At 42.4% G+C, this 24,678-nt stretch overlaps 2 protein-coding genes across 3 annotated transcripts in view; one reads left to right on the top strand and one right to left on the bottom strand.

Annotated features, from left to right (window-relative positions):
• Window positions 1-24,678, top strand: part of LOC310851730 (phospholipase A2 inhibitor 25 kDa subunit-like) — a 1,159,037-nt gene that overhangs the window by 738,975 nt on the left and 395,384 nt on the right. The gene's annotated exons all lie outside the window — the stretch shown is intronic.
• Window positions 1-24,678, bottom strand: part of LOC310851532 (uncharacterized protein) — a 76,488-nt gene that overhangs the window by 33,280 nt on the left and 18,530 nt on the right. Inside the window, exons 5-8 of one of the 2 annotated variants that reach the window (XM_083754052.1) lie at window positions 11,729-11,884; window positions 8,970-9,149; window positions 7,285-7,422; window positions 4,377-5,398 (exon numbers count right to left, since the gene is read on the bottom strand). In XM_083754052.1, coding sequence (XP_083610178.1) covers window positions 5,073-5,398; window positions 7,285-7,422; window positions 8,970-9,149; window positions 11,729-11,884 — 800 coding nt within the window. In that variant the 3' untranslated portion in view covers window positions 4,377-5,072. Of the gene's footprint in view, window positions 1-4,376; window positions 5,399-7,284; window positions 7,423-8,969; window positions 9,150-11,728; window positions 11,885-23,580; window positions 23,990-24,678 lie in introns of those variants that run through there. The other variant, XM_083754053.1, reaches the window with a different exon arrangement.

Below are 24,678 nucleotides of genomic sequence, written 5' to 3'. Positions count from 1 at the left end.
TTTATTGAGCTGCATTTCCAAATGATACCCACCACACAAACAAGCAATATTATTAGTAGTATTATTTATTGAATTTATACACCTCCCTATACCCAGAGGTCTCATGGCGGTTCACAGAAAAGATCAACATAAAAACTGCAACATATATAATCAAAATAAAAACATCCCAATAACCCCCCCCCCCAAAAAAGAGCCACATTTTAAAAGGGCATAGGATGTCAATCAGAACAACCAAAGGCCTGGTTAAAAAGGAACGTTTTTGCCTGGTGTAGAATGAAGGTGCCAGGCAAATTTCCCTGGGGCGAGCATTCCACAGTCAGGGAACCACTGCAGAGAAGGCCCGTTCTCGTGTTGCCACCCTCTGGACCTCTCGAGGAGCAGACACACGAAGGAGGGCCTCGGAAGATGGTCTCAGGATCCAGGTAGGTTCACATGGAAAAAGGCAGTCTTTGAGGTGTTGGCACAGGTGTTGCAGGTCACTGAAGCAGCTCGCTCACCCTCCATGTCTCTTGGTCCTATGAACACCGTGAGACAGTACTCCAGTCCCTGCTCAAATGATTCTGCCAAACACCGTTGAAAAACCTTCATTTGTGAGGCCTGTTTGTGAACACTTGGTTGAGAACTCCCAGTAGCAGCAATGAGCATAGATACACAGAAAATAGTAGCTCTAGCCATATTTCAAAAACTGAAATTCCAGACACAAAAGCTTTATTTATTTATTTATTTGATTTTCAGCTATTTTTAATGAAATTTTCCCAGACATTTCAATGCTTTCTGCCCGGACACTGTTTACGAGGGCCAAATACCAGCTGTGTCTGTGGAATTAGAAGGGTGTGTGGCTATGAGGATCCATAGCTGTGTAACTATCACTACTGAGTGAAAACAAGAGCATTGCTATGCACAGCTGTCCCTATTTAATCATGCTGCAAATAGGGATGTTCTGTCACTTTCAGTTTTCTCCGTTCCCCATTTATCTATAATTAAATTCAGCTCTCCTTTTATTTCAGGGGCGAGCGATCCTAGGCCAGAGGCCTCTCTATTCCTTATGACTCTCCCCAGACTACACACATCACCAGCCCTGCTTCAAATCCTCCTTTGTGGAATCTACACACATATTAAAAAATGCTGTGAAAATGCTTGTTTAAAAAAAGGTTTTGGGGAAAAAAAATACATCAAATTTTCCATAGCTCACCATCACCATCTAGTGTCAAATTTCTTTACTGCACTTTACAACACACATTTTCTTTTGTAGCTGTATAGCTGAGCCCCTTGTCTGTTTTCACCTGGCTGGAATGTGTCCCTGGACTGTGTTGGGTAAGTAGGAACAGCTGGGACATATGCTTCCCTCTTGGAAGCACACCCAACCTGAGAAAAAAAACAGCAAACTTGAGAAATAAACTTGCATTACAAAACATCCATTGTGTAACTTGTGCAACCTGAAATCTCAGCCAGCTGGCCCTGTCTTAATCAAATTATGGCTTCTGATTGATGGCTTCTGGTTTGGAGCGGAAGATTCTGCAGACGTCGCTGGCAAAGAAACACTGATCTTGCACTGTGACCTAGCTGAACGGGACAGAGTTGGGGACGCCTCCTGCTGCCCAGAACTGTATTCCTTAGAAGGCAACCTGGGGAGGGATTTATGCCAGTGGTGGGCGGAGCCAGAGGCAAACAAGTAGGTGGAGCCAGGAGTGTGAACTACATTCCAGTTGTGCAAAAGTCATTCAATCTCCACATCCCTGTATTCACACATCTCCACCCTTCCTCCAGAAAAACAAGAGGCATTTCATAGTTCAAGTGTACATGTCATTCCTGCAAAATCACTTGAGGAGGGTGCGAGTCAAGAACAGTGAGGGCTGCAACCTGAGGATAAGGAGTACAGCCTTTGGAAAGTCCTGGGGGCCACATAGAGACATTTGGTGGGCCGCATTCAGCCACCAGGCCTGAGGTGCCTCATGTCTGTAGTGGAGCAATACTTGTCTTGCCTAAAATCACTGCTGAACAGAGTCTCCAAAGGCTGCTTCTATCATTGTAAACCCCACTTGGTGAGTAAACATTTTGTTCCTCTTGTGGAGTTTTATTTGCCAGGCATTTGCAGTTGTTTCATCACATTTTTTCTACTTAACAACATTATATTATTCTTGTCTCTCAGTTTTGCTCCTGTTTGAAGAATATGATGTAGTTTTTATTGCATTGTGTTGAGTGAAGAGTGGTTTTTTCAAGGAAGAAAGGAAGGAAGGAAGGAAGGAAGGAAGGAAGGAAGGAAGGAAGGAAGGAAGGATTCAAGGGTCATCTTCCATGTGTTACCTTTGTTCTCTAGTTGTAGGAACATGGAATCACAGAACTGTAGAATAGATTACCATTGTAATCACACCACAATTAAAGAAAATGTTATGAAAATGAAATATCGATGGTATATAACACCAGTCAAATTAAGTAAGATAAGGTGAGTAATAAATGTTGGAAATGTAAGGAGAAAGAAGGGACATTTTATCATATGTGGTGGGAATGTAAAAAAATGAAGTGCTTCTGGGAAATGATATATAATGAGATAAAGAAAATATTGAAATATACATTTGTTAAAAAAGCAGAAGCATTCCTATTAGGAATTTTAGGTGGTGAGATAAAAAGGAAGGATCAGAAAATATTTTTGTATGCAGTAACAGCAGCTAGAACTCTTGTGGCCCAGAAATGGAAACAAGAAGAAATGCCCACGATTGAAGAATGAAGAACGAAATTAATGGATTATGCAGAACTGGACAGATTAACAGGGAGGATTCACAACCGATGGGACCAAAGATTCACTGAGGACTGGAATAAATTTACAGAATATATTAAAAATATTTGTGATAATGATATAACTTTTGTAAGTTTCCAAGAAGCTCTGTAAGAAGGTTTGGTAGAAATATTGTTTAAATAACATGGTAAGATAAGATACAGTATACATAGTGCAATATAAATGAAGAAAGGTGAAGATATGTAATAACTATGGAAAATTATCAGACATGTTGATGGAAGTCTAAAGAAAAAAGACGTGTGATGAATTCCAAATGTTTAATTGTGATATATATATATATATATATATATATATATATATATATATATATGAATGAAAGGATTACCATTCTTGATATTGTCACAAAAGTTGTCCCCCTCTATTTGCCAAGCGGTGGCAATAGCCCATGGGGTTCCAGGCACTGACTCAGAGTCTGTCTTCCTTTGGAGAATTGAGACATGGTAGAGACTGTCGTAGCTTTAAGAAATATGCTTAATTCACATCTTTACTCCTTAAGTCTGCATAGGGGGAGCCCAGATCTTACAGAAGAGTCCTTTCCAGAGGAAGTCCAAGGCATCTCTTCCTCAGCCTTTCGCCAGCCTGCCCAAGATGGATGCCAGTCCTTCTTCCTTCTTCTTATTCCCAGCAGCATTTGCTCAAAACTCTTTTCCTGTCACCTCACACCCGGTTCCCCTGACAACCTTCCAAACCCCCAGGCTCCATTCACACCTCAGTGCAGGGGGGAAGGACAGTTCTCTTGGCCCTCTAGAGCCCCCTATTGTTCCTTAATGGCCCTAGCTTGGCCAGGTCATTTTGCATAGGCTAGTCCAGGAATTCCCCTGAAGCTTCAATTCTCCCTTCATATCCCAAATAATCAACATCTTAGCATTTATTAATTTCTAGGGTTTAGGGGTAGCACAAAATCTATAACATTATATTGAATGTGTAGTTGGTCACGATGCGTAGAATACAAATTGGTCACGATGCGTAGAATACAAATAATTGATTTAAAACTGAACATCAACAACAATAGCAAAGCATACATACAAAAATGCAAAAATTACACCTGCGTACGTTAAGCACTCCACTTCTCACATTCCCCTTATGATACCTGTCTTGGTGCCTAGCTCTCAACTTACTTGCAGCCAAGGCAAATTTTGCAACCAGTGCAGTAGTAAATACGTTATTGCCAGCCAGCAAAATAGAGATTCACTCAAGGGGAGTTCAGTTAGAAAGAGAGCAAAGGATGCAATTGAGGAATTCTTGTCTAGGGGATGCTTATAAAGGGCATCGTAACAAATAGTGTTGAATGTCCTCCATGTCTCACGACTCACAGATGCAGAGCCTTTGGTACACAGGGTATTCCCATTAGATATGCAGAGGGCGTACAATGAAGCATGAGATTAATAAAGTACTCCTCCAGCCCAAAAGATGTTTTATATATTGGATACCATGATGAGTATGCTATCTGGGAAAGTGAATGAAGGTCCCTTTATTTAGAGTCTGAATAAATTTTTTCTTTGATGCGTTGTTTGACTCTGTTAGAGGCAAGGTTTGGTAGGGATTCCACATTAATCCCATCTCTTTTCCTGTCACCTCACACCCGGTTCCCCTGGCAACCTTCCAAACCCCCAGTCTCCATTCACATGTCAGGGCAGGGGGGAAGGGCGGTTCTCTTGCATTGCCACTGGCCCTCTAGAGCCCCCTATTGTTCCTTAATGGCCCTAGCTTGGCAAGGTCATTTTGCATAGGCTAGTCCAGGAATTCCTCTGCAGCTTCTATTCTTCTTTCATATCCCAAATAATAATCATCCTAGCATTTATTAATTTCTAGGGTTTAGGGGTCCCCCCAATCAATAACATTATTATGTGGAATATGTAGTTTATGAGTTGTCTCCAATGCCAGTCCTATGGAGAGTGAGACCCATTGAAGTCAATGGGCATGGCTAACTTGGGAGTATTGATTTCAGTGGGTCTGCTCTGAGTAGCGCTTAGTTGGGTATCATTAGGGTTGCCATACATCCGGCAACAGTCGGCAGCAGTGTCTTGTCGGAAATAGGCAAAATGTTTGGGAAAATCCGGGTGTATGGCAGCCCATGTTGGCAGTGCTGTTTTTGCAAATTATCCATAAGATTAGCTCAAAAAGTCTGGATTTTCACCATTTGAAATATGACAACCCTAGCTATAGCCCTTAGTATTTTGCCATCACAGCCCTAACTCCCTTCCTTCCTTCTCCACAACACAGCCCTTCCAAACCCAAATGCAGGTTCCAGCAGTTCAGGTACTCCCCGATCCCATTCTCACCCCCATATCCCGAGGATGGTGGTTCCCAGGACTGCCAGGAGAGGGCAAAGTTGAGGGCTGAGCCCTTGGAAACCTGACTCCAGGGTGACAGGCTCTTTTGCATGTCCAAGGTTAACATCCTCATCCTGATCAGAAAAGAGGTTTGGCTTGGCAGTGCTTCTCATATTAAATGAAAAGCCATCATCCTTCCAATTGCATTTGCTGCCGGAGCAGCAAGGCCCCGACTCGCTGGTGATATTTATAGGGCCGAAGGACTGGCTCTTCATAACATCGCAGGCTGAGCGCTGGCAGGTCCTGATAATCATTGGCACGGAGCTGGATCCTGTTGTGGAAGAAAAGGGAGGATAAGAAAGACACAACATGTTAGGTATGGGGGGCGTTGGCCCACTTCTCCCAGCATGAATTGAGACGCCACAGGGAATTGTGAAGTACATGGAGCCTGAGGGGGTAACCCACATCCATGAGTTATTAGGGGGCAGGGCCCCCACACCTCTGGAAAAAAAGGCCTGTTTTGCCTCAGAGTGGCATTTTTTGAGGTGAAAAGTTTGTGTGAGTAAGTTAAATTACTCCGGGAGGCAGATTCTGACATCGCAGGTGGTTGGACTAGATGTCCCCTGGTGTCCCTTAGAATCATAGAATCATAGAGTTGGAAGAGACCACAAGGGCCATTGAGTCCAACCCCCTGCCAAGCAGGAAACACCATCAGAGCACTCCTCCAATTCTACAATTCTGTGTTCTATGATTCTATAATATTTGGCTTTAAGAAGTATCTTAATTGTTTATTTTAACTACGCAATATATTTTATTCTGTTTTCATTCTACTTTGTGTTTTTTATCTGTCACATTTGAACCTGAGTAAGATGCATTTATTTCATTTAGAAAAAGCTTGTCATCCCATTTTTCAGTGTGCCCAAATCCTCAAAGCAGCTTACTGCAGATTTATTATGATTATTATTATAATAAAAAGATGGTACAATTAAGACTTCATCTCACCAAAAGGCCCCTTGCAATCGACTGATCACCCTAAAAAGGGAATAAATCAGCACACCATTGCTAAACTAGAGAGGGAGCCACAGTGAAGCAGTAATTCAGGTTTCACCAACTTGCGGCTGTCCATATGTCATGGACTCCAACTCCCACCAGCCCCAGCCAACTTCTAGAGGGCACCAGGGCTGGCAAAGGCTGCTGTAAAGAAAGCAGTCTTCAAGTAAGACGTGGGCAGCAGTGTTTGAAATTAGCCAGGCACGTTTTGCACCTGATATCGGATACCTGCAACCAAGTGCCAGGATGACACCTAACATCTCCACCATCTGGAGGTACCAGCCTGGGGATCACTGGATCTTGACTGTTTTCACACACTAATACCACATCCTGTAGAATTCTATCTGTTATATTTTGATCTGCACAATCAGAATGAACTTCAGGAACCAAAAGGCTTTTTCAGGAGCAGGAGCAGCTAATTGTTTTTGCTCGTTTTCACTTTCCTCACCCCACTGCCCTGGTCACAGTTGTTAGGAATATTCTTACGTTATGAATGGTCCATGTCACCATTAAGAAAAAGAGGTAGGAATAGGCCAATATATATGTGGACTTTCCCTGGATTAAGAGATTTTTCTTCTTTGAGAACTTAAAGTTCTTAACCTAGCTCAAGGTAGGTCATATGAACTAGCCAGGGGTTTAACTGAGAATCAATCATAGTCAGTCCGTCATTTGGAAAATAAGACTTTAGAGCAAGTAGACATTCTGTTTTGGTGACTGTCACCTTGGTTTAAGGAGCCATTGACACCTTGATTATATATCAAAGTTTCTAACACATGGGCAGGTGAAATTGTTTTGACCTTCTGCCTAAAACTTAAGTGGATTCCATAGCCAATTTACCATCATGTTTCTGGCCAGCAACCATCACTTCTTGAATTAAAGCACAAACACAGCTTTTAAATAATGTTTTTAGAAGGGAAGCAGGGCATGGTATGGTAAAATTAGAGGAGGTCAAGAGTGAAGCAACTTTATCCCATAATCTGAGCATTGGACCCACCTAATCTCCAAGGGAAGAGGGGTGTTGAACAGTTGATGCCAAAATATGCTTCCTAACAAGTCCTAGCCTTCCGCAACCACCAGGTTCTGATGGTGGAAGTGAGCCCAGTTTGCGGGGAGGGGGAGTATTTCGGAGGGCAGGAGCTGTGGAAGAAATTTCCTAAGCAAACTCACCTCCTCCATCTATTTCAACAGTAATGTTCATGCTGCCTTGGTAACACTGGTCGTAGTCTTTGCCGCATTCCATAGTCTCCTTGATGTTTCCACTGGATCCCCAACCAAAGCCTAAGTAACACTGGTTGGAGCCTGTTACTGGAGAAAGAAATCAAAATGAAGAGCAAGGGGTCTGTAGTGGGTCTGGATCAAAAAAGGCCACTCCCCTTTGTAGGAGTCTCTCTCTTTTTCCTGTCTCTTAAATAATGATAGGGGGAGAATATTTTGATTTGATTTGCATATCAAAGTGAAGCTACTTAATTTGCCCTTTTCAAAGCAACAGGTATCTTAATCGTACTCAGAGTAAACCCACCGAAATGAATTGGTATGTGTTTATGTGGATGCATTAAGCGAAGGGTTATCCTTCAAAATCCACACTTTCCTGAATTTTGTGAGGCAGTTCTCCAACTTATAGGTGTGTGCAATTTTTGCACATATTAGGAGCTGATGCCCCTGCTTTCTCTACTTGCCAAACCCGCCAGACCCTTCGCCAAACCCCACACCTGAAAAGTACCTTCCCTTTACCCTCACTCACCCCTCATCTATCCCCCCAGCTCACACAACCCCTGCAGTGCACCCTATATTCCCACTCCCCTCATAGCTCCCTTCAAATCTTTCCTCATGTTCTCGCTGCTAAATTACAGCCTAAAGCACACAGTCTTGTACATTTCTTGGGAAGCAGGGTTACCTTTTCTATAACACGTGAGCCCAAGAGTTGGGGAACAGGGCCGCTTGCCTTAGTAAAGATAAAGGGACCCCTGACCATTAGGTCCAGTCATGACCGACTCTGGGGTTGCGTGCTCATCTCACTCTATAGGCCAAGGGAGCCGGCGTTTGTCTGCAGACAGTTCTGGGTCATGTGGCCAGCATGACTAAGCCACTTCTGGAGAACCAGAGCAGCACATGGAAACGCCGTTTACCTTCCCGCCGGAGCGGTACCTGTTTATCTACTTGCACTTTGACGTGCTTTTGAACTGCTAGGTTGGCAGAAGCAGGGACCGAGCAACAGGAGCTCACCCCGTCGCAGGGATTCGAACCGCCTACCTTCTGATCGGCAAGTCCTAGGCTCCGTGGTTTAACCCACAGCGCCACCTGAGTCCCTAGCCACTTGCCTTAGAAATCTCCAAAATTGAAGACAGTGGTACCTCTGGTTAAGAACTTAATTTGTTCCAGAGGTCCGTTATTAAGCTGAAACTTTAGCTAATGGGGCCTCCTGCTGCCACCGCGCTGCCGCCATGCTGCAGCTGCGCTATTTCTGTTCTCATCATGAGGTAAAGTTCGTCACACGAGGTACTACATTCGGGTTAGCGGAGTCTGTAACCTCAAGTGTCTGTAACCCGAGGTACCACTGTACTTCAAGGCAGCCTCCCTATTGACCACCTCCTGCCGAACAAGTGAAACTGTGAGTTCTCATTTAATGGTCAGGTGGCCTATTAAAAAAATACCTCTGTCTTCTATAGCGGTCTTGAGAACTTCCTCATTTCCGTTTTCGCATTGCAAAGGTCATCAAAACAGTAGCTGTCGTCGAACTGGATGATAAAGTGTCATCTTCAGGCTTCCCTATTGACAACCACCCGCCCAACAAGTGAAACTGTGAGTTCACACTTTCCTCTCTGGTGGCCCTCAACCCCCCCCCCCCGAAATACCTTTGTCCTTGATAGGGGTCTTTGAATCTACCCTCGTTTTCGCATTGCAAAGGTCACCGAAACAGTAGCTCTGGTCAAACTGGATGGCAAAGTGTCGGTCACCAGAGGTGATTGATTTTGTTTCATCCATAAGGTCTTTGCTGGTGCAGCCTTTGTAGCTTATTATCAAAACCTCTTTATCTAAAAGGCGTGGGAGGGGAAGAGATGGATAAATACAAACAATAGATTGATGCTGTGGCAGGGTGTTCCAAAGACCTTACTTTCACAGTTTTTGCTCTGCGGCTGATTTATTTTGGTGGGGTTAGGGTTGCCATATTTCAAAAACTGAAAATCTGGACACAAAAGTTTCTGTTTGTTTTTGGCCAAAGTTGTTAAGCCTTTTTGTTTTGCCCAAAGTTGTTGATGCCCGGATACAGTCTTGCCTTGTTTTGTGGCCGGGATCCGTTCTGGAGCCCCGGCTGGTAGTCGAAAAGGATGCAGGGCAAAGCGCCGTGTCTGCACACACACGTGGAGTGGTTTGCACTTCTGTGCATGCACGAAGCGCGATTTAGTGTGTCTGTGCATGCGCGAGAAGCAAACTCAGAAGTAACCCATTCTGGTACTTCCGGGTTTGCCGTGGACATTCGCCAGAATGGATGCTAGACAAGGCGGACGTTCATGGAGGTATTGCTGTATTCCAGTGATTTCTACCCAGACACTGTTTGCAACGGCCGAATTCCAGGAATGCCTGAAAAATTCCAGATGTATGGGCAACTCAGTGCAGGGTGGGGTGGCTGCCAATCCTCCCTTCCCCTCCCGCTGGTTCATGTCTAGCTTGGTGCCATGGGTGGGGGTGATTTTGGTCATGTAAGTACCCCTAGAACATGCTGATAGTTCTTCCCACTTCCTACCTCTTCCTATTTCCTCATGACACACTTCCTGGCAGCTGTTTACCTCAGAAGCCTTATACAGCTGTGTTGGAAACCAGCCCAAGACTGTGACCAAGCATCGGTGGGCCACCTGCCTGGCCTGTGACGCAAGGGGCAGAAGGAATACTGGATGGTGCAATGTGTGTGGCTCTTCCCATAGAACGGCAGCCTGCATTCTACCCATGCAAAATCCAGAGCTTTTCTACACTCTCACATCTCCAAATCCTCCTCTGAGGCAAGTAAGATGCATATTCATTTCAAGCATGCAGAACACAAGGAAGGGCTGGAGCCAGAATGGCGCTTTCCCAGAGGAGTAAAGAAAATGCTGAACCAACTTAGGAAGAGTGGCTGATTAAATTGATGGATTATACTGAAATGGCAAAAATGATGGGTGTAATAAGAAACTGGGGGGGGGGGTAAAGAAAGGGGAAAATTTGTAGAATATCTGAAAAGTTCAGGCATGCTAATAAGTTCATTAGTAGGATTAACTTAAATATTACTAAGATAATGAAAGAATAACTTTAAAATGGAGTAAAGTGGAACATGCAGTGTTAAAGCTAAAGTAGAAAAGGAACCACAAAAGGGGTTGGGGGAAATAATATATGTGTTTGTAAGGTGTGTATTTGTAATCTTGTGAAAACTGAAAATAAAGTTTATATATAAAAAAGAACACAATGGAAGTCTACACCAGCCTCCCTTATCCTTTTCTTTTCTTTGTGCCCAGGAACTGTGGTTTATTCTAATAAATGAGGACAGTGGTTTTCAACTAGTGTGCAGTGGCACCCTGGGGTGCCTTGAATGATGGTCAGGGATGCCATGGGCAACATTGGCCTCTGTCCTTCTTTCTTTACTTCCCTCCCTCGTCTGATGTGCCCTCTCTCGTCTCTGCCTCCCAAAGGCTTGCACAGCTGTTTGTTGCAGCAGCCCTGGCCATAAGCTCCCCAGATGGATGGTGCCTCAGGGGCTGGCCAGGTAGTGCTTGTTGCCAGGAGCTGAGACGGCCATGGAGTAAGCAAGCAAGTAGGTGAGGGAGCCCAGCCAGTCTACCGGCACTTGCTGCTGAGAGTGGACAGACTAGTGGGAGGCCAGACAGCCAGGCGCCACGCTGGCCTTTCTTGTGCTTCCTGTGTACAAAGCTTGCCTGGGAGCTAAGTGCCTGTTGCTGTCACTGCAGCCTCCCAAGGTAAGGTGCTGTCCTCACGTTCACCTTTGGCCAGTCTCCATTGGGCCACTAAGGCTGGAGGTATCCTCTTCCCAGGCCCCTGTGGGGCAGTGTGAGATGGCAACTCTCTTTGGAGTGGGAGGGAGCGACGCAGACATCAGCGGCTACCAGAAGCAGGGGCGAAGGAAGGCATCATGACACCTGAGGCAGGGCGTTGCTACATAGGGCACATGTGCGACATAGCTATGTATGACTCGGTAGCGACGCTGCACATGTGTTGTAGATAGCGGTTTGCCGGCGATGGTGCTCCAGCGCCGTATGGACAGTGCTGGGATATTCTGCTCGTGGCTGCAGCTGCGAACGGAAGATTGTTTGCATGTGGCTGTAGCGGCGAGGGAGGGATCCCACCGCTGTCCGTAAGGTGATGGACCAGCGCATGTGGTGTATGTGGCGATGCTGCACATGCGCTGTACAAAGTAAAAAAAAACAAAAAACCCCAACATGTGCAAATAGAAAATAAAATGAATCAAAACACATTTTAAATACCTCAATTCTGAATGCATGCAAAGCATCATTTCAGGCCCCAGGTAATCCCGCTAGGAATTTTAGGGATTGCAAGTAATTTCATGCTTTTCCTCTCTCAAAAATCTTGCAGCCACACAGGATTCACCTGACAGAGCAGCACTTACCAATAGTCAATGTAAGTTGTGCATCTGTGCAAACATTCTCAGCATGGGAGCAGTTTCTAATGCCACCTCCTGTATAAGTATTTGACGTGGTGTTGCCCTTGCGTGGAGTGGTAAGTTTCACGGTGCTGGAGCTATGACACTTCAAGGCAGAAATTCCTGAAAAGAAGTGTGGGGACAAAGGGTATGAGATGCTGGAGAAGCTATTAGCAATGTCTTTCTGCCTTGAAATCATCAGGGACTAGAAATTGGTTCCCCCCTTTTAAAACAAAAGCAGAAGTTCTTAGGAGGCAAAGATTTGCGCCAAATCCATGTTCTGACCCGCAGGCCCAAAGGAAGGGCCTGAGTGAGTGGTTTAATGTGTGGATACGAAAGACGGATGTAAAAAACGCCAGTCCTAGAGCTTTATTAAATGATAGAGTTGGATGGGACCACGAGGAGCATCTAGTCCAATGCCAGATATTGAATTCCAACTCGCACCAACAACAGTCAGATGTAAACTTACAAAAGAAAACAATGACAACCAAATTATAGGTATTAGCCCAAACCCCAACAAGGTATTGTAGTTAAACAAAACTTAACCTAATACTTTATTTATAAAAATGAGGGGGGGGGGAGTTTTCTACCTGGGTATTCTTTCTTTTCTTCTCTTCTTCTGTTTTGTGTCTTATCTTACTCTGTGCACTTGTAATTATGCACTTTTTATCTTTTAATGAAGAATATAGAGAATAATAATGGGAAAAACCTACAGCACAGTGTAGGTTTGAAAGTAAAGTTTGAACCAAAAAAATTTATGGGTGGAGGCAGACAGCTCCATGGGAGCACACTTCACAGTTCCTGGTCTGACTGCTTTTACTGCACTTGCTTAGAGGCAGGATACAGATTCTTGGCTGACAGCTGTCACTCAGAAGAAAGAGCTGAAACATCCCCTCCCCACTTCTCCCTCTTCAGCGGGAGGGGAGCAGATGGCTCAGGTCTTCTTCATTTCCTGCTTCTCCCTGGGTAGGTTTTCCCACAACTTTATAAACACTACATTAGGCTGCTTAGCCATTGCCTCTCTACTGAGTGCCAGCATGAAGCAAGTCAAACCACATTCACTTTCCGGGAAAGCTCCTGGGGGACATGACTCCGCCTTCTCTTTACTTGATGCAGCCCAGACCTTCTCCTCTTCGCAGACAGGGCTAAACTGACGTCACTGGGGTGGGGCTGCTCGTAAAAGCTTAGTACGCATCGCAAAAGAAAAGCAGATTTCAGCAAAGACACGAACAGCCAGTCCACCTCGGCTGCTGGGTCCCTTCTCCCACAGATAGAGAACCCACATCATAAAGACACTCCTCCCAACCAGCAGCCCCCAAAATGTGACTTAAGCAAGTCATACGACGTTCACTATCTGGGAAACATCCGAAGTAGGGTATGTAGTAGTAGTATGTCCTCTTTTTCCTTGAAATTTCTGTCTGGGAAGATTTTTAAATTCTAGTGTATTAGACTCAGATCTAAGGCACCCAGCTAAGTGAATCACAACAGAGCTGCAGCTTAAACTGGCTACATACTATATCATTCATTTTTCTTGTTGCTGAACTAAAAGGATGCTGGCTCAGCTTCAAGATCTTGAAGAAGGAGTCTGGAAGGGCAAGAGTTAACATCCCTCTGCCCTTAAGGAGAGTCCTTATGTACATGTTAAATGCAGGAATCCTTTGCCCAACATGGGGCTCAAACCCATGACCCTGAGATTAAGCTTCTCATGCTCTACCAGATGAGTCATTCCACCCCCTTGAACCCTTTTGGTTGCCCCTTTCTGAACTTTTTCCATACACCTTAGGATTCTTTCTTGTTTCTCCATGCAAATCTAGTTGGCGCCCACCCAACCACCCAGGTCTGCAACTAGAGGACATCCCAATAGCTATAACTGGTACCTGAAATAAGAAAGGTCATCGCCAGAAGTCCTTGCAGCACAACTGTTGCAGCTCTCCATCTCAATGCGACACCCTTCATGGTCTGAAGGTGACAGTTTCCTGATGAGTCGTGGAGGAAAAGGAAAAACAGTCTATTATCTGAGAGAGTTGGGCTGTTTGGTTATATATATATATCGTGCACAAACATGCTAGCTAGAGAATAACAGGAGGGACTATCTGAAATACGAGAGCAGTTCTGGTGAGGACAGGATTACATAAAGAGCAGGCAGCTGTCCAACAGGGGCGGACCCATATTTAAATATTTTAATAATGAGTGATAGCCAACCAGCTCCGCTGGTGCAAACGAAGGCTGGCCTCTCTTGCTCTCCTTGCCCACTTCTCCCATCCTATCTTCCGCTCCTTTTTCTTTGTCTGATGTTCACTCCATGGCTGAATCACAAAGACAGTCGGGCGGATGTCTAGGGGTTCCCACCCTCCTTTCCCCTTTCTATTTTTCTCAAGCAGAAAGACAAATTCATAGCTTCATAAATCCTCCCCTCTCTTTCTTTTTTCCTTTCCTTCTCCTCCTGCGATGAGGCTACATTTTAATATTTTAATGTTTTAATATTTTAATGTATTTTAATTTTGTTTTAAAGTTGTAATCATTCAACTTGTTCTTATTATTGATTGTAAGCCGCTCTGAGCCCGGCCTTGGCTGGGGAGGGCGGGGTATAAATAAAAAAATATTATTATTATTATTATTATTATTATTATTATTATTATTATTATAAAATAAAATAAAAAATCTAATGCAAAGCAATTTCCTTCAGCGTCCTGTCTCCAAACCTGCCTGGAGGAGATGCTTTTAGAATTTCCAGTTCCTTCTGCCCATTTTGTCCGTTTTCAGACAAATCTTGCTGTGAACTGTAAGGTGGAGGATGGGGGGAACTGTCAAAAACAGCTTGCTGCTCAAAACCTCCCTTACCTCTCCCTGGCTCAGCGCCCTGTGCTGGGGAACCGCCCACCAGGCCTAAATCCAGCTTTGACAACGGACTTCAGCCAACAGACTATGAAAATAAGACTTGTTAGAGGCGAAACGTTTCTGCCCAGAAAAGTGAAAAAAATGTGCATGCACACAGCTGGTATTTAGATATAACTGTGTTGGCTGAGGATCAATAAACTTTGTTGGAATCCTTAGAAGAAGCGGCTCCTTGGGTGCATAGCTTCTGGATAGCTCAGCTAGAGTTTGCTGCTGTCAGGGACAGTGGGGTGAGCCCCCCGCGGGGTGCCTTTTTGTCATCCCCTCAGAAATGGCACCCAGGGCAGCCCGTCCTCTTCCTCTGCCACTGCCCTCAGCCTCTCCGGTGGACGATCACAGCATCAGAGAAAGGCAGCACTGCTGTCTCTCCCAGGCTTGCTCCCCCTGGGTCTGCTGCTGTCGCCCATGCGCCAAAGCCCAGCCCCAAAGTCCAGCCCAGACGCAGCTTCCCTCGATGGGAACTATAGGTGGGGGCACAAAAAAATGTGCCTGGGGCAATGGCCCCAACAGCCCCCCTCCTGTTACGCCATTGTGTCCAGTGTCTGCAAACAGCAGATCATAGACACCAACTCCTAGAGGCCGAGGTATATTTGTTGCCCTCCATATTATATTTGGGGGGGCTGTTGGCTCCCAAAGTTGATGGGCTTTAAAGAGACTTATTTACCGCCATAAATAGCACGAGCCAAATGCCCTCTGGATAGAAAATGAGTATGATAACCAACTCTGGAAAGCAGCTTGTCAATATGTTTTAGGTTCTTCTTATTTTCCAGAATTGAGTTCTGCTGTGACTTTGAATAAGTGTCAACTAAGGGATTGGCTCTTCTGGATAGAATCCAGAATGGACCTACAACTAATAGGAAACACCCCCTTGGTATCCGGACTTGAGAACAGAGCATTTTAGACCAAACTCTCACTAGTTTCCTTAAGAAATACCTTTATTGAGCTGCATTTCCAAGTGATATCCACCACACAAACATTATTATTATTACAGATAGGTAGCCGTTATTATTATTATTATTATTATTATTATTATTATTATTATTATTCATTGAATTTATATACTGCCATATACCCGGAGGTCTCAGGGAGTTTCACAGAAAAGATCAACATAAAAACCACAATATATATAATCAAAATAAAAACAACAATCCAATAACACCCCCCCCCCCCAGAAAAGAGCCACATTTTAAAAGGGCATAGAATGTCAATCAGAACAAGCAAAGTCCTGGTTAAAAAGGTATGATTTTGCCTGGCACCTAAGGGTGTTTAAGGAAGGCATCAGGAGAGAGCATTCTACAGACGGGGAGCCACTGCAGAGAAGGCCCGTTCTCGTGTTGCCACCCTCTGGACCTCTCAAGGAGGAGGCACACAAAGAAGGGCCTTAGAAGATGATCTCAGGATCCCGGTAGGTTCACATGGAAAGAGGCAGTCCTTGAGGTATTGGCACAAGTGTTGCAAGTCACTGAAGCAGCTCCCTCACCCTGCATGTCTCTTGGTCCTATGAACACTGTGAGACGGGACCCCACCCCCCAACTTCCCTCTAGGGCCCCTATTGTTCCTTAATGGCCCTAGCTTGGCCAGGTCATTTTGCATAGGCTAGTCCAGGAATTCCTCTGCAGCTTCAATTCTCCCTTCATATCCCAAATAATCAACATCCTAGCATTTATTAATTTCTAGGGTTTAGGGGTCCCCCCAATCAATAACATTATTATATTGAATATGTAGTTTATGAGTTGTATCCAATCCCAGTCCTATGGAGAGTAGTCCCATTGAAGTTAATGGGCATGGCTATTAACTTCAGCTATACCAGAAGTAGTGTCTCCACCCCCATTGTTCAGCTTGGACACTGAGGTCCAGCATCGAGGGCCTTCTGGCGGTTCCCTCACTACGAGAAGTGAGGTTACAGGGAACCAGACAGAGGGCCTTCTCGGTAGTGGTGCCTGCCCTGTGGAACACCCTCCCTTCAGATGTGAATGAAATAAGCAGCTATCTTATCTTTAAAATACATCTGAAGGCAGCCCTGTTTAGGGAAGTTTTTAATGTTTAAGTTTTATTCTGCTCTGCTGAAAGCCATCCTTAGTGGCTAGGGAAACACAGTCAGATGGGCAGGATAGAAATAATATATTATTATTATTATTATTATTATTATTATTATTGATTTGAGTGGATCTGCTCTGAGTAGAACCTGGTTGGGTATAGCCCGTCGTATTTTGCCATCATAGCCGAAATCTGTGGGGTCTTGGGAAGCAAACAAATTGCTTGGTTTTGGGAGGGAGAATCAGACCCCAAGGCGGTGGTTATCCAAATAAAATTTTTATTTTATAGATATGAGCCATACATGCTATTGGTTGGGACAGGTCACTGTCTTGGAACTCCAACTCCCCAGCTTCATTCCTTCCTTCACCACAACACAGCCCTTCCAAACCCAAATGCAGGTTCCAGCAGTTCAGGTGCTCCCAAACCCCCTTCCTCACCCCCATATCCCGAGGATGGTGGTTCCCAGGACTGCCAGGAAATGGCAAAGTTGAAGGCTGAGCCCTTGGAAACCTGACCCATAATGATCATAAGACAGGTATGGGTTGGTGGTGCTCCTCACACCATAATTGGTTGGGTTCATTATCATGCCATTGCAATTGCTGCTGGAGCAACAAGACTCCAACTTGCTGGTGATATTTATGGGTCCAAACATTTGGCTCTTTATAGCATCGCAGGCTGGGCACTGGCTGGTCCTGAAGATCATGGACATTGAGAGGGTTGCTGTTGTGGGAAGGGAAGGGAAGGGAAGAAAGGCAAAAACGTTAGGCATGAGGGCTGTTGCCCCTCTTTTCCCAGCATGCAGTGGGACGCCACAAGGAATTGTGAAGAACATGGAGCCTGAGGGTTAATCCAAACCCATGAGTACCTAGGGGGTAGACCCCCCTACATGTCTGAAAAAGCTGCCTGTTTTGTTTTAGAGTGGCAATTTTGAGGGGGGAAATCTGTTAAATTCTTCCGGGGAGCAAACTCTTAACTGACATAGCGTTTGGTCTTAAGAACTTTTTAAATTATTTATTTTAATTGTGTCATGTATCTTATTCTCTTTTATGTCTTTTATCTTCTGTAATGACTCTCACACACATAAATCATATTTGAATAGGTTGGGATGTTGAACTGTTAATGGCAAAGCATGCTTCCCAACAAGTCCTGTCAACCCACAACCACCAATAAAGACCAGCAGGGGGCAAAATGTTTTGTAGGCCAGGAGCAGCTGTGGAATAAATTTGCTAGGAAGAAATGTTGTAGGTGCCACTGTAACACCGGTTGTAGCCCCTGCTGCATATCACAATCTTATGGACGGTATCATCAAGGCCCCAGTCAAAGCCTGAGTAACACTGGTTGGAGCTGCTTCCTTCAGCTGCTGCAATAAGAAATCAAAATGAAGAGCAAGGGGCCTGTTGAGCATCACTCACCCCATTAAGCTGCTAAAGTGGGGCTGGGTTGAAAAGGTTGGCTCCCCTTTATAGGAGGCTCCCCCATTATTCTGTGTCTTCAGTAATGATTAGGAGGGGGTGATCTTTTGGTTTGCTTTGCATATCAAAGTGAACCTACTTAATTTGCCCTTTTCAAAGCAGTAAGTACTTTAATTATACTCAGGGTAACCCACTGAAATGAATGTGTATGAGTATAGGTCTATGTGTGAAGAAAGAAGGAACTTCCACATTTTTCGCTCCATAAGATGCACTTTTTTCCTCCTAAAAAGTAAGGGGGAATGTCTGTGCATCTTACGGAGTGAATTCTTTTTTTTTTTTTTAAGATATTTATTGAAGTTTCAAAGATTATACAAAAAAAGTAATAAAAACAAAACACAAACACACAAAAAATACAAAACAAAATACAAAACTAAAAACTATTTAAAAACAAGTAAAGTTTCATTCCCTTATTTTCTTATAACTTACTTCCCCGACCTCCTCATACCTCCCCTTTTTGTATTCCAATTTCTAATTATTAATTCAGCAAATCCTTTCCCTTAATTTTCATTTAATTTTCAACCTTTCTTTTCTTTTTACTTAATCATTACAGCTGAAAAACCCCTTAATTTTCTAAACCAACATCATTCTAACATTCATTAATTTTGCAATATTTCCCAAGATAGTCCTTAAATTTCTTCCAATCTTCTTCCGCCGTCTCTCTTTCCTGGTCTCGGATTCTGCTAGTCATTTCTGCCAGTCCCATATAGTCTATCACCTTCATCTGCCATTCTTCCAAGGTGGGTAGATCTTGTGTCTTCCAATACTTTGCGATGAGTATTCTTGCTGCTGTTGTGGCATACATAAGGAATGTTCTATCCTTCTTTGGCACCAATTGGCCGACCATGCCCAGGAGAAAGGCCTCTGGTTTTTTCAGGAAGGTATATTTAAACACCTTTTTCATTTCATTATATATCATTTCCCAGAAAGCCTTAATCCTTGGGTACGTCCACCAAAGGTGAAAGAATGTACCTTCATTTTCTTTACATTTCCAACATTTATTATCAGGCAAGTGGTAAATTTTTGCAAGCTTGACTGGGGTCATGTACCACCTATAAATCATTTTCATAATATTCTCTCTTAGGGCATTACATGCCGTAAATTTCATACCGGTGGTCCACAACTGTTCCCAGTCAGCAAACATAATGTTATGACCAATATCTTGTGCCCACTTAATCATAGCTGATTTAACCATTTCATCCTGTGTGTTCCATTTCAACAGCAAGTTATACATTTTTGACAAATTCTTAATTTTGGGTTCTAACAATTCTGTTTCCAATTTTGATTTTTCCACCTGGAAGCCAATTTTCCTGTCCAACTTGTAAGCCTCCATTATTTGGTAATAATGAAGCCAGTCTCGCACTTTATCTTTTAATTTCTCAAAACTCTGCAATTTCAGTTGTCCCCTTCTTGTTCCAGAATTTCCCAATATTTCGGCCATTTGGACTCCATATTGAGTCTTTTCACAGCCTTTGCCTCCATTGGCGACAACCACCTTGGGGTTTTATTTTCCAGCAAATCTTTATATTTAATCCAAACATTATACAATGCTTTCCTGACAACAGAATACCAGGCCAAATAATTTTTTGAAAAACATAGAAGAGACTTAGACCCTGGACATGACATAAGAACAGATGCAGTAGCTGAACAAAGAGCTGCCCTGGAGCAGCTGTTATTGGAAGGAGCAACAGGTGGGAAAATTGTAACTGCCTCTGATAATGGCCAATCTTAAAATATTGAGTTGGAACATGAATGGCTTGAGCTGCAAAGCTAAACGTAACAGGATTCAGCATGTAATTTTAAAACAGAAGGCGGACATAATTTGTCTTCAAGAGACACACATTGCAAAAAACATTAAAAAGTTTTAATTAATAAAAAATTAGGTTTGGACTTCATCTTGGTGGATAAAGCAAAAAAGAGAGGAGTAATTTTTTTACATTAACCCTGCACTAGAACCCAAATTGATTCACAAAGATGAAAAAGGGAGGATTTTAATAATACAAATAAAAATTCAGGGAGACAAGGTGATTCTGGTAAGAATTTATGCACCCAATGAGAAAAAAGCAGTCTTTTTAAAAAATTTGCAAACAGAATTACTTGAATTTACAGATCAAAATATGATCTTAATGGGAGATTTAAATGGAGTTCCATCATTAGAAAAAGATAGATCAGCTAGGAAAAAAGAGACGAAAGAAGGCAGATTACCAAAGACCTTTTTTGATTTGGCTCAAAATTTGAATTTGATAGATATATGGAGAATAAGACATTTGTTTACAAAGAGTTCACTTATTACAGTCATGTTCATGACAGCAGTTCAATAATAGACTAACTATGGATATCCAAAGAGTTGGAACCTCAAGTTTAAATAAATGAGATTAATCCCAGGACATTTTCAGATCATAATTCCTTGACAATGGAAATAAAAAAAGAAAGCCAAATTTCATTTAGATGGAGACTGAATGAAGATTTACTAGATGATCAAAAATTTCTGGAAAAAGCCAAAAAGACCTTGAGTGATTATTTTGAAATAAACATTCAAGGACAGACAAAATTGCAGACGGTCTGGGACGCAAGTAAGGTGGTGGTGAGAGGACTGTTTATACAACAAAATTCATTCAAAAAGAAATTGAAAGGGGAAAAAATAGATTTTAGAGGAAATTGCTGATAAGGAGAAACAACTGTCAAAGAAAGTAAATAAAGAGTCAGTCAAGCAGGCAATTAGAATATTAGAAACTCAATATTCTATGATAGTCAATGAGGAAACTAGCTGGAAAATAAAAAGAATGAAACAAAAATATTTTGAGCATGCCAATAAATCACCAAAACTGCTAGTGTGGCATTTGCAGAAAAGTGAACAAAGGAACTCTATAAATAAAAGTAGCATAAATGGAAAGATCACAGATAAGACGAAGGAAATAAGAGCAGCATTTGTAAAATATTTTTCAGATTTGTATAGGAAAGTGAAGGAGAAATTTTTTAAAATAGAGGAATATATTAAAAGTAGTAATTTACCAAAAATAAAAAGGAACAAATGACTATCTTAAATACTCAAATAACAGTTCAAGAAGTGCTAGAGGCAATAAAGTGGACAAAAAATGGCAAGTCTCCTGGTCCAGATGGATTAACGGCAAAGTATTATAAAAAATTAAGTGAACAACTGGTAAACCCATTGAAAAATGTTATGAATGAGATTTTAAATACAGGTGAAATCCCAGAAACATGGAAAGAGGCTTATATCATAGTTCCAGTTACAGATAGGTAGCCGTGTTGGTCTGCCATAGTCAAAACAAAAAAAATTCCTTCCAGTAGCACCTTAAAGACCAACTAAGTCAGTTCTTGGTATGAGCTTTCGTGTGCATCTGAAGACGTGTGCATGCACACGAAAGCTCATACCAAGAACTGACTTAGTTGGTCTTTAAGGTGCTACTGGAAGGAATTTTTTTTTTGTTTTTGCTTATATCATAGTAATTCTAAAACAAGGCTCAGATTTGCTGCAAATTAGGAACCAGGAAAAGTGAGTTTCAACTGAAAGCATATGCTGATGATTTGGTGATTACAGTGCAAGATCCCAAAAACTCTCTCCCTAGAGTTATAGAAAAGATTCAGAAATTTGGGGAAGTGGCAGGATTTAAATTAAATAGGAATAAAACTAAGTTATTGGTTAAAAATTTGAAGGAAGAAGAAAAAAAAGTTGGAGCAAAGTATTGAGATAGAAGTCCATAAAAAGGTACAATATTTAGGGATATGGCTAACAACAAGAAATATAAATATCTACAAAGACAATTATGAAAAAGTGTGGTTTGAGATAAAAAGGAATTTAGAAATATGGAGTAGAATGAACCTTTCCCTGCTAGGAAAAATAGCAGCGGTAAAAATGAATGTTTTCCCAAAAATGCTATTTCTTTTCCAGACAGTCCCAGTAATGGTGAAAGATGATTGCCTCAAAAGATGACAGAACTAAATTTCTAAGTTTAGGGGGGGGGGCAGGAGGCCAAGGATAAAGCATAAGATACTTACAGACACAAAAGAAAGAGGCGGTTTCCCCCTCCCAGACCTTAAATTGTATTATGAGGCTGTATGTTTGGTATGGATTAGTGACTGGATAAAACTGGAAAAGGAAGAAGCACTGGACTTAGAAGGTCACAATAATAGATTTGGATGGCATGCATACTTATGGTATGGGAAAGGAAAAGTACATAAGGGATTTTATAATCATGTAATCAGGAAATCATTAATGAGTGTATGGGAGAGATATAAAGACTTAATAGAACAAAAGACACCTTGGTGGCTCTCACCAATTGAAGCTTGGTTGCTCAAGCCATTGGGCTCACATATAGTGATTTATTAAAAGACCAAGAAGGAAAATGGAGATTGAAAGAGTATGAGGAAATAAAAGAACATTTTCAGAGTTGGTTACATTACAGGCAATTACATGAGATATGTAAAGAAGACAAAAAACCCCCAGATTTAGTTATGCCACTTCTAAATTTCAAAAGGAAGTCATAGAAGAGAAAGTGAAGTTGCTGAAGGGTGCATAGAGTATTCTGCTAGAATGGGAAACAAAAGATGAGAAGGTGAAATCGGTCATGATCAAATGGGCATAAGATATAGGACATAATATACAATTTGAGGATTGGGAAAAATTGTGGAAAACAGATTTAAAATTTACAGACTGTTCTCTTTTGAAAGAAATTACATGAAAATGATGTATAGATGGAATATAACACCAGTACAGATTGCAAGAATGTACAAAACCGGATCAAACGTATGCTGGAAGTATAAAGAAAAAGAAGGGACTTTTACCATATGTGGTGGAAATGTAGAGAAATTTTTAAAAATTGGGAAATGATAAATAATGAGTTGAAGAAAATGTTTAAATTCACATTTGTAAAAAAACCAGAAGCATTTTTCTTAGGGATGGTAGGAAAAGACCTGCCAAGGAAAATAAAGAATTTATTTATGTATGCTACAACGGCGGCAAGAGTCTTGATAGCACAAGGATGGATGAATGAGGAAACCCCGACAAAAGAACAGTGGCAAGAGAAATTGATGAATTATGCAGAACTGGCGAAACTGACATACAAATTGTGAGACAAGGACAACTGTGACTTTCAAAGAAGGATGGGAACTTTTTACAAACTACTTAAAAAGACAACAAAATGAAACGGACTCCTTGGCAGGTTTTGAATAAACATACACAAATTTATTGATTGTTAACATAATAGACAGATAATGTTAGGATTTATATAATTTTACAATATGCAAAGAATAACATGTATTGAGAAATCAGAGAGAGGAACTAAGGGAAGTCTCAGGGAAGGGCTCTTTGGGGAGGGGGGAGGGGGAGAAAAAAAGGGGGGGAAATAATGAAGGTGATATGTTTTGATAATTTGTTATGTTGAAATTCTTAATAAAAATTATAGAGACTGGTCACTGCCATGGAGCCCTAACTCCCCTCCTTCCTTCCTGCTCCACAACACAGCCCTTCCAAACCCAAGTGCAGGTTCCAGCAATTCAGGTGCTCCCAAAGCCCCTTTCTCAGCCCCATATCCCAAGGACAGTGGCTCCTAATGCTGCCAGGAGAGGGCGGGCCCTTGGAAACCTGACCCATACTGATCTTAAGACAGGTTTGGTGTGCTCCTCACACCATCATTGGTTGGGTGGAGTATCTTGAATGAAAAACCATCATCCTTCCAATTGCATTTGCTGCCGGAGCAGCAAGGCCCTGACTCGCTGGTGATATTTATAGGGCCAAAGGATTGGCTCTTTATAACATCGCAGGCTGAGCGCTGGCAGGTCCTGAGAATCATGGGCACGGAGCTGGATCCTGTTGTGGAAGAGAAGGGAGGACAAGAAAGACACAACATGTTAGGTATGGGGGGACGTTGGACCACTTCTCCCAGCATGCATTGAGACGCCACAGGGAATCATGAAGAACTTGGAGCCTGAGGGGTGAAAAAGTAGCCTGTTTTGCCTTAGAGCGGTGATTTGGAGGTGAAAGGTTTGTGTGCGTAGGTTTATTTAATTATTCGGGGGGGGGGGAATTCTGACATCGCAGGTGGTTGGACTAGATGACCCTTGGTGTCCCTTCCAACTCAACAATTTTATGTTCTCTGATTCTATAATGTTTGGCTTCAAGAAGTATTTTAATTATTTATTTTAGCTGTGTAATATATTTTATTTTTTATCTGCTTTATGTCTTTTATCTTGTGCAATGGCTTTGGCGATACACATAAATTATATTCATATTGGTACATGTAAAGGATTACATTTGTGTCAAGGGGCCCCAGTCACCTCTGAACCTGATCAGATGCAATTCCCAAACAGCTTGCTACTGATATTATTATTATTATTATTATTATTATTATTATTATTATTAACAGATGGCATTATTAAGATGTCACATAACCAAAGGCCCCCTGCAATCAATCGATCACCCTAAAGAGGGAATAAATCAGCAGACAATTGCTAAAATAGGGAGAGAGTCACAATGAAGCTGTAAAACAGGCTTCACCA

This window comes from Podarcis gaigeae (assembly GCF_964106915.1).
Source record: "Podarcis gaigeae genome assembly, chromosome: 8".
NCBI lineage: Eukaryota > Metazoa > Chordata > Lepidosauria > Squamata > Lacertidae > Podarcis > Podarcis gaigeae.
Note: the sequence above shows the minus strand (reverse complement) of the source record. Positions and strands in the feature narration are given on the sequence as shown.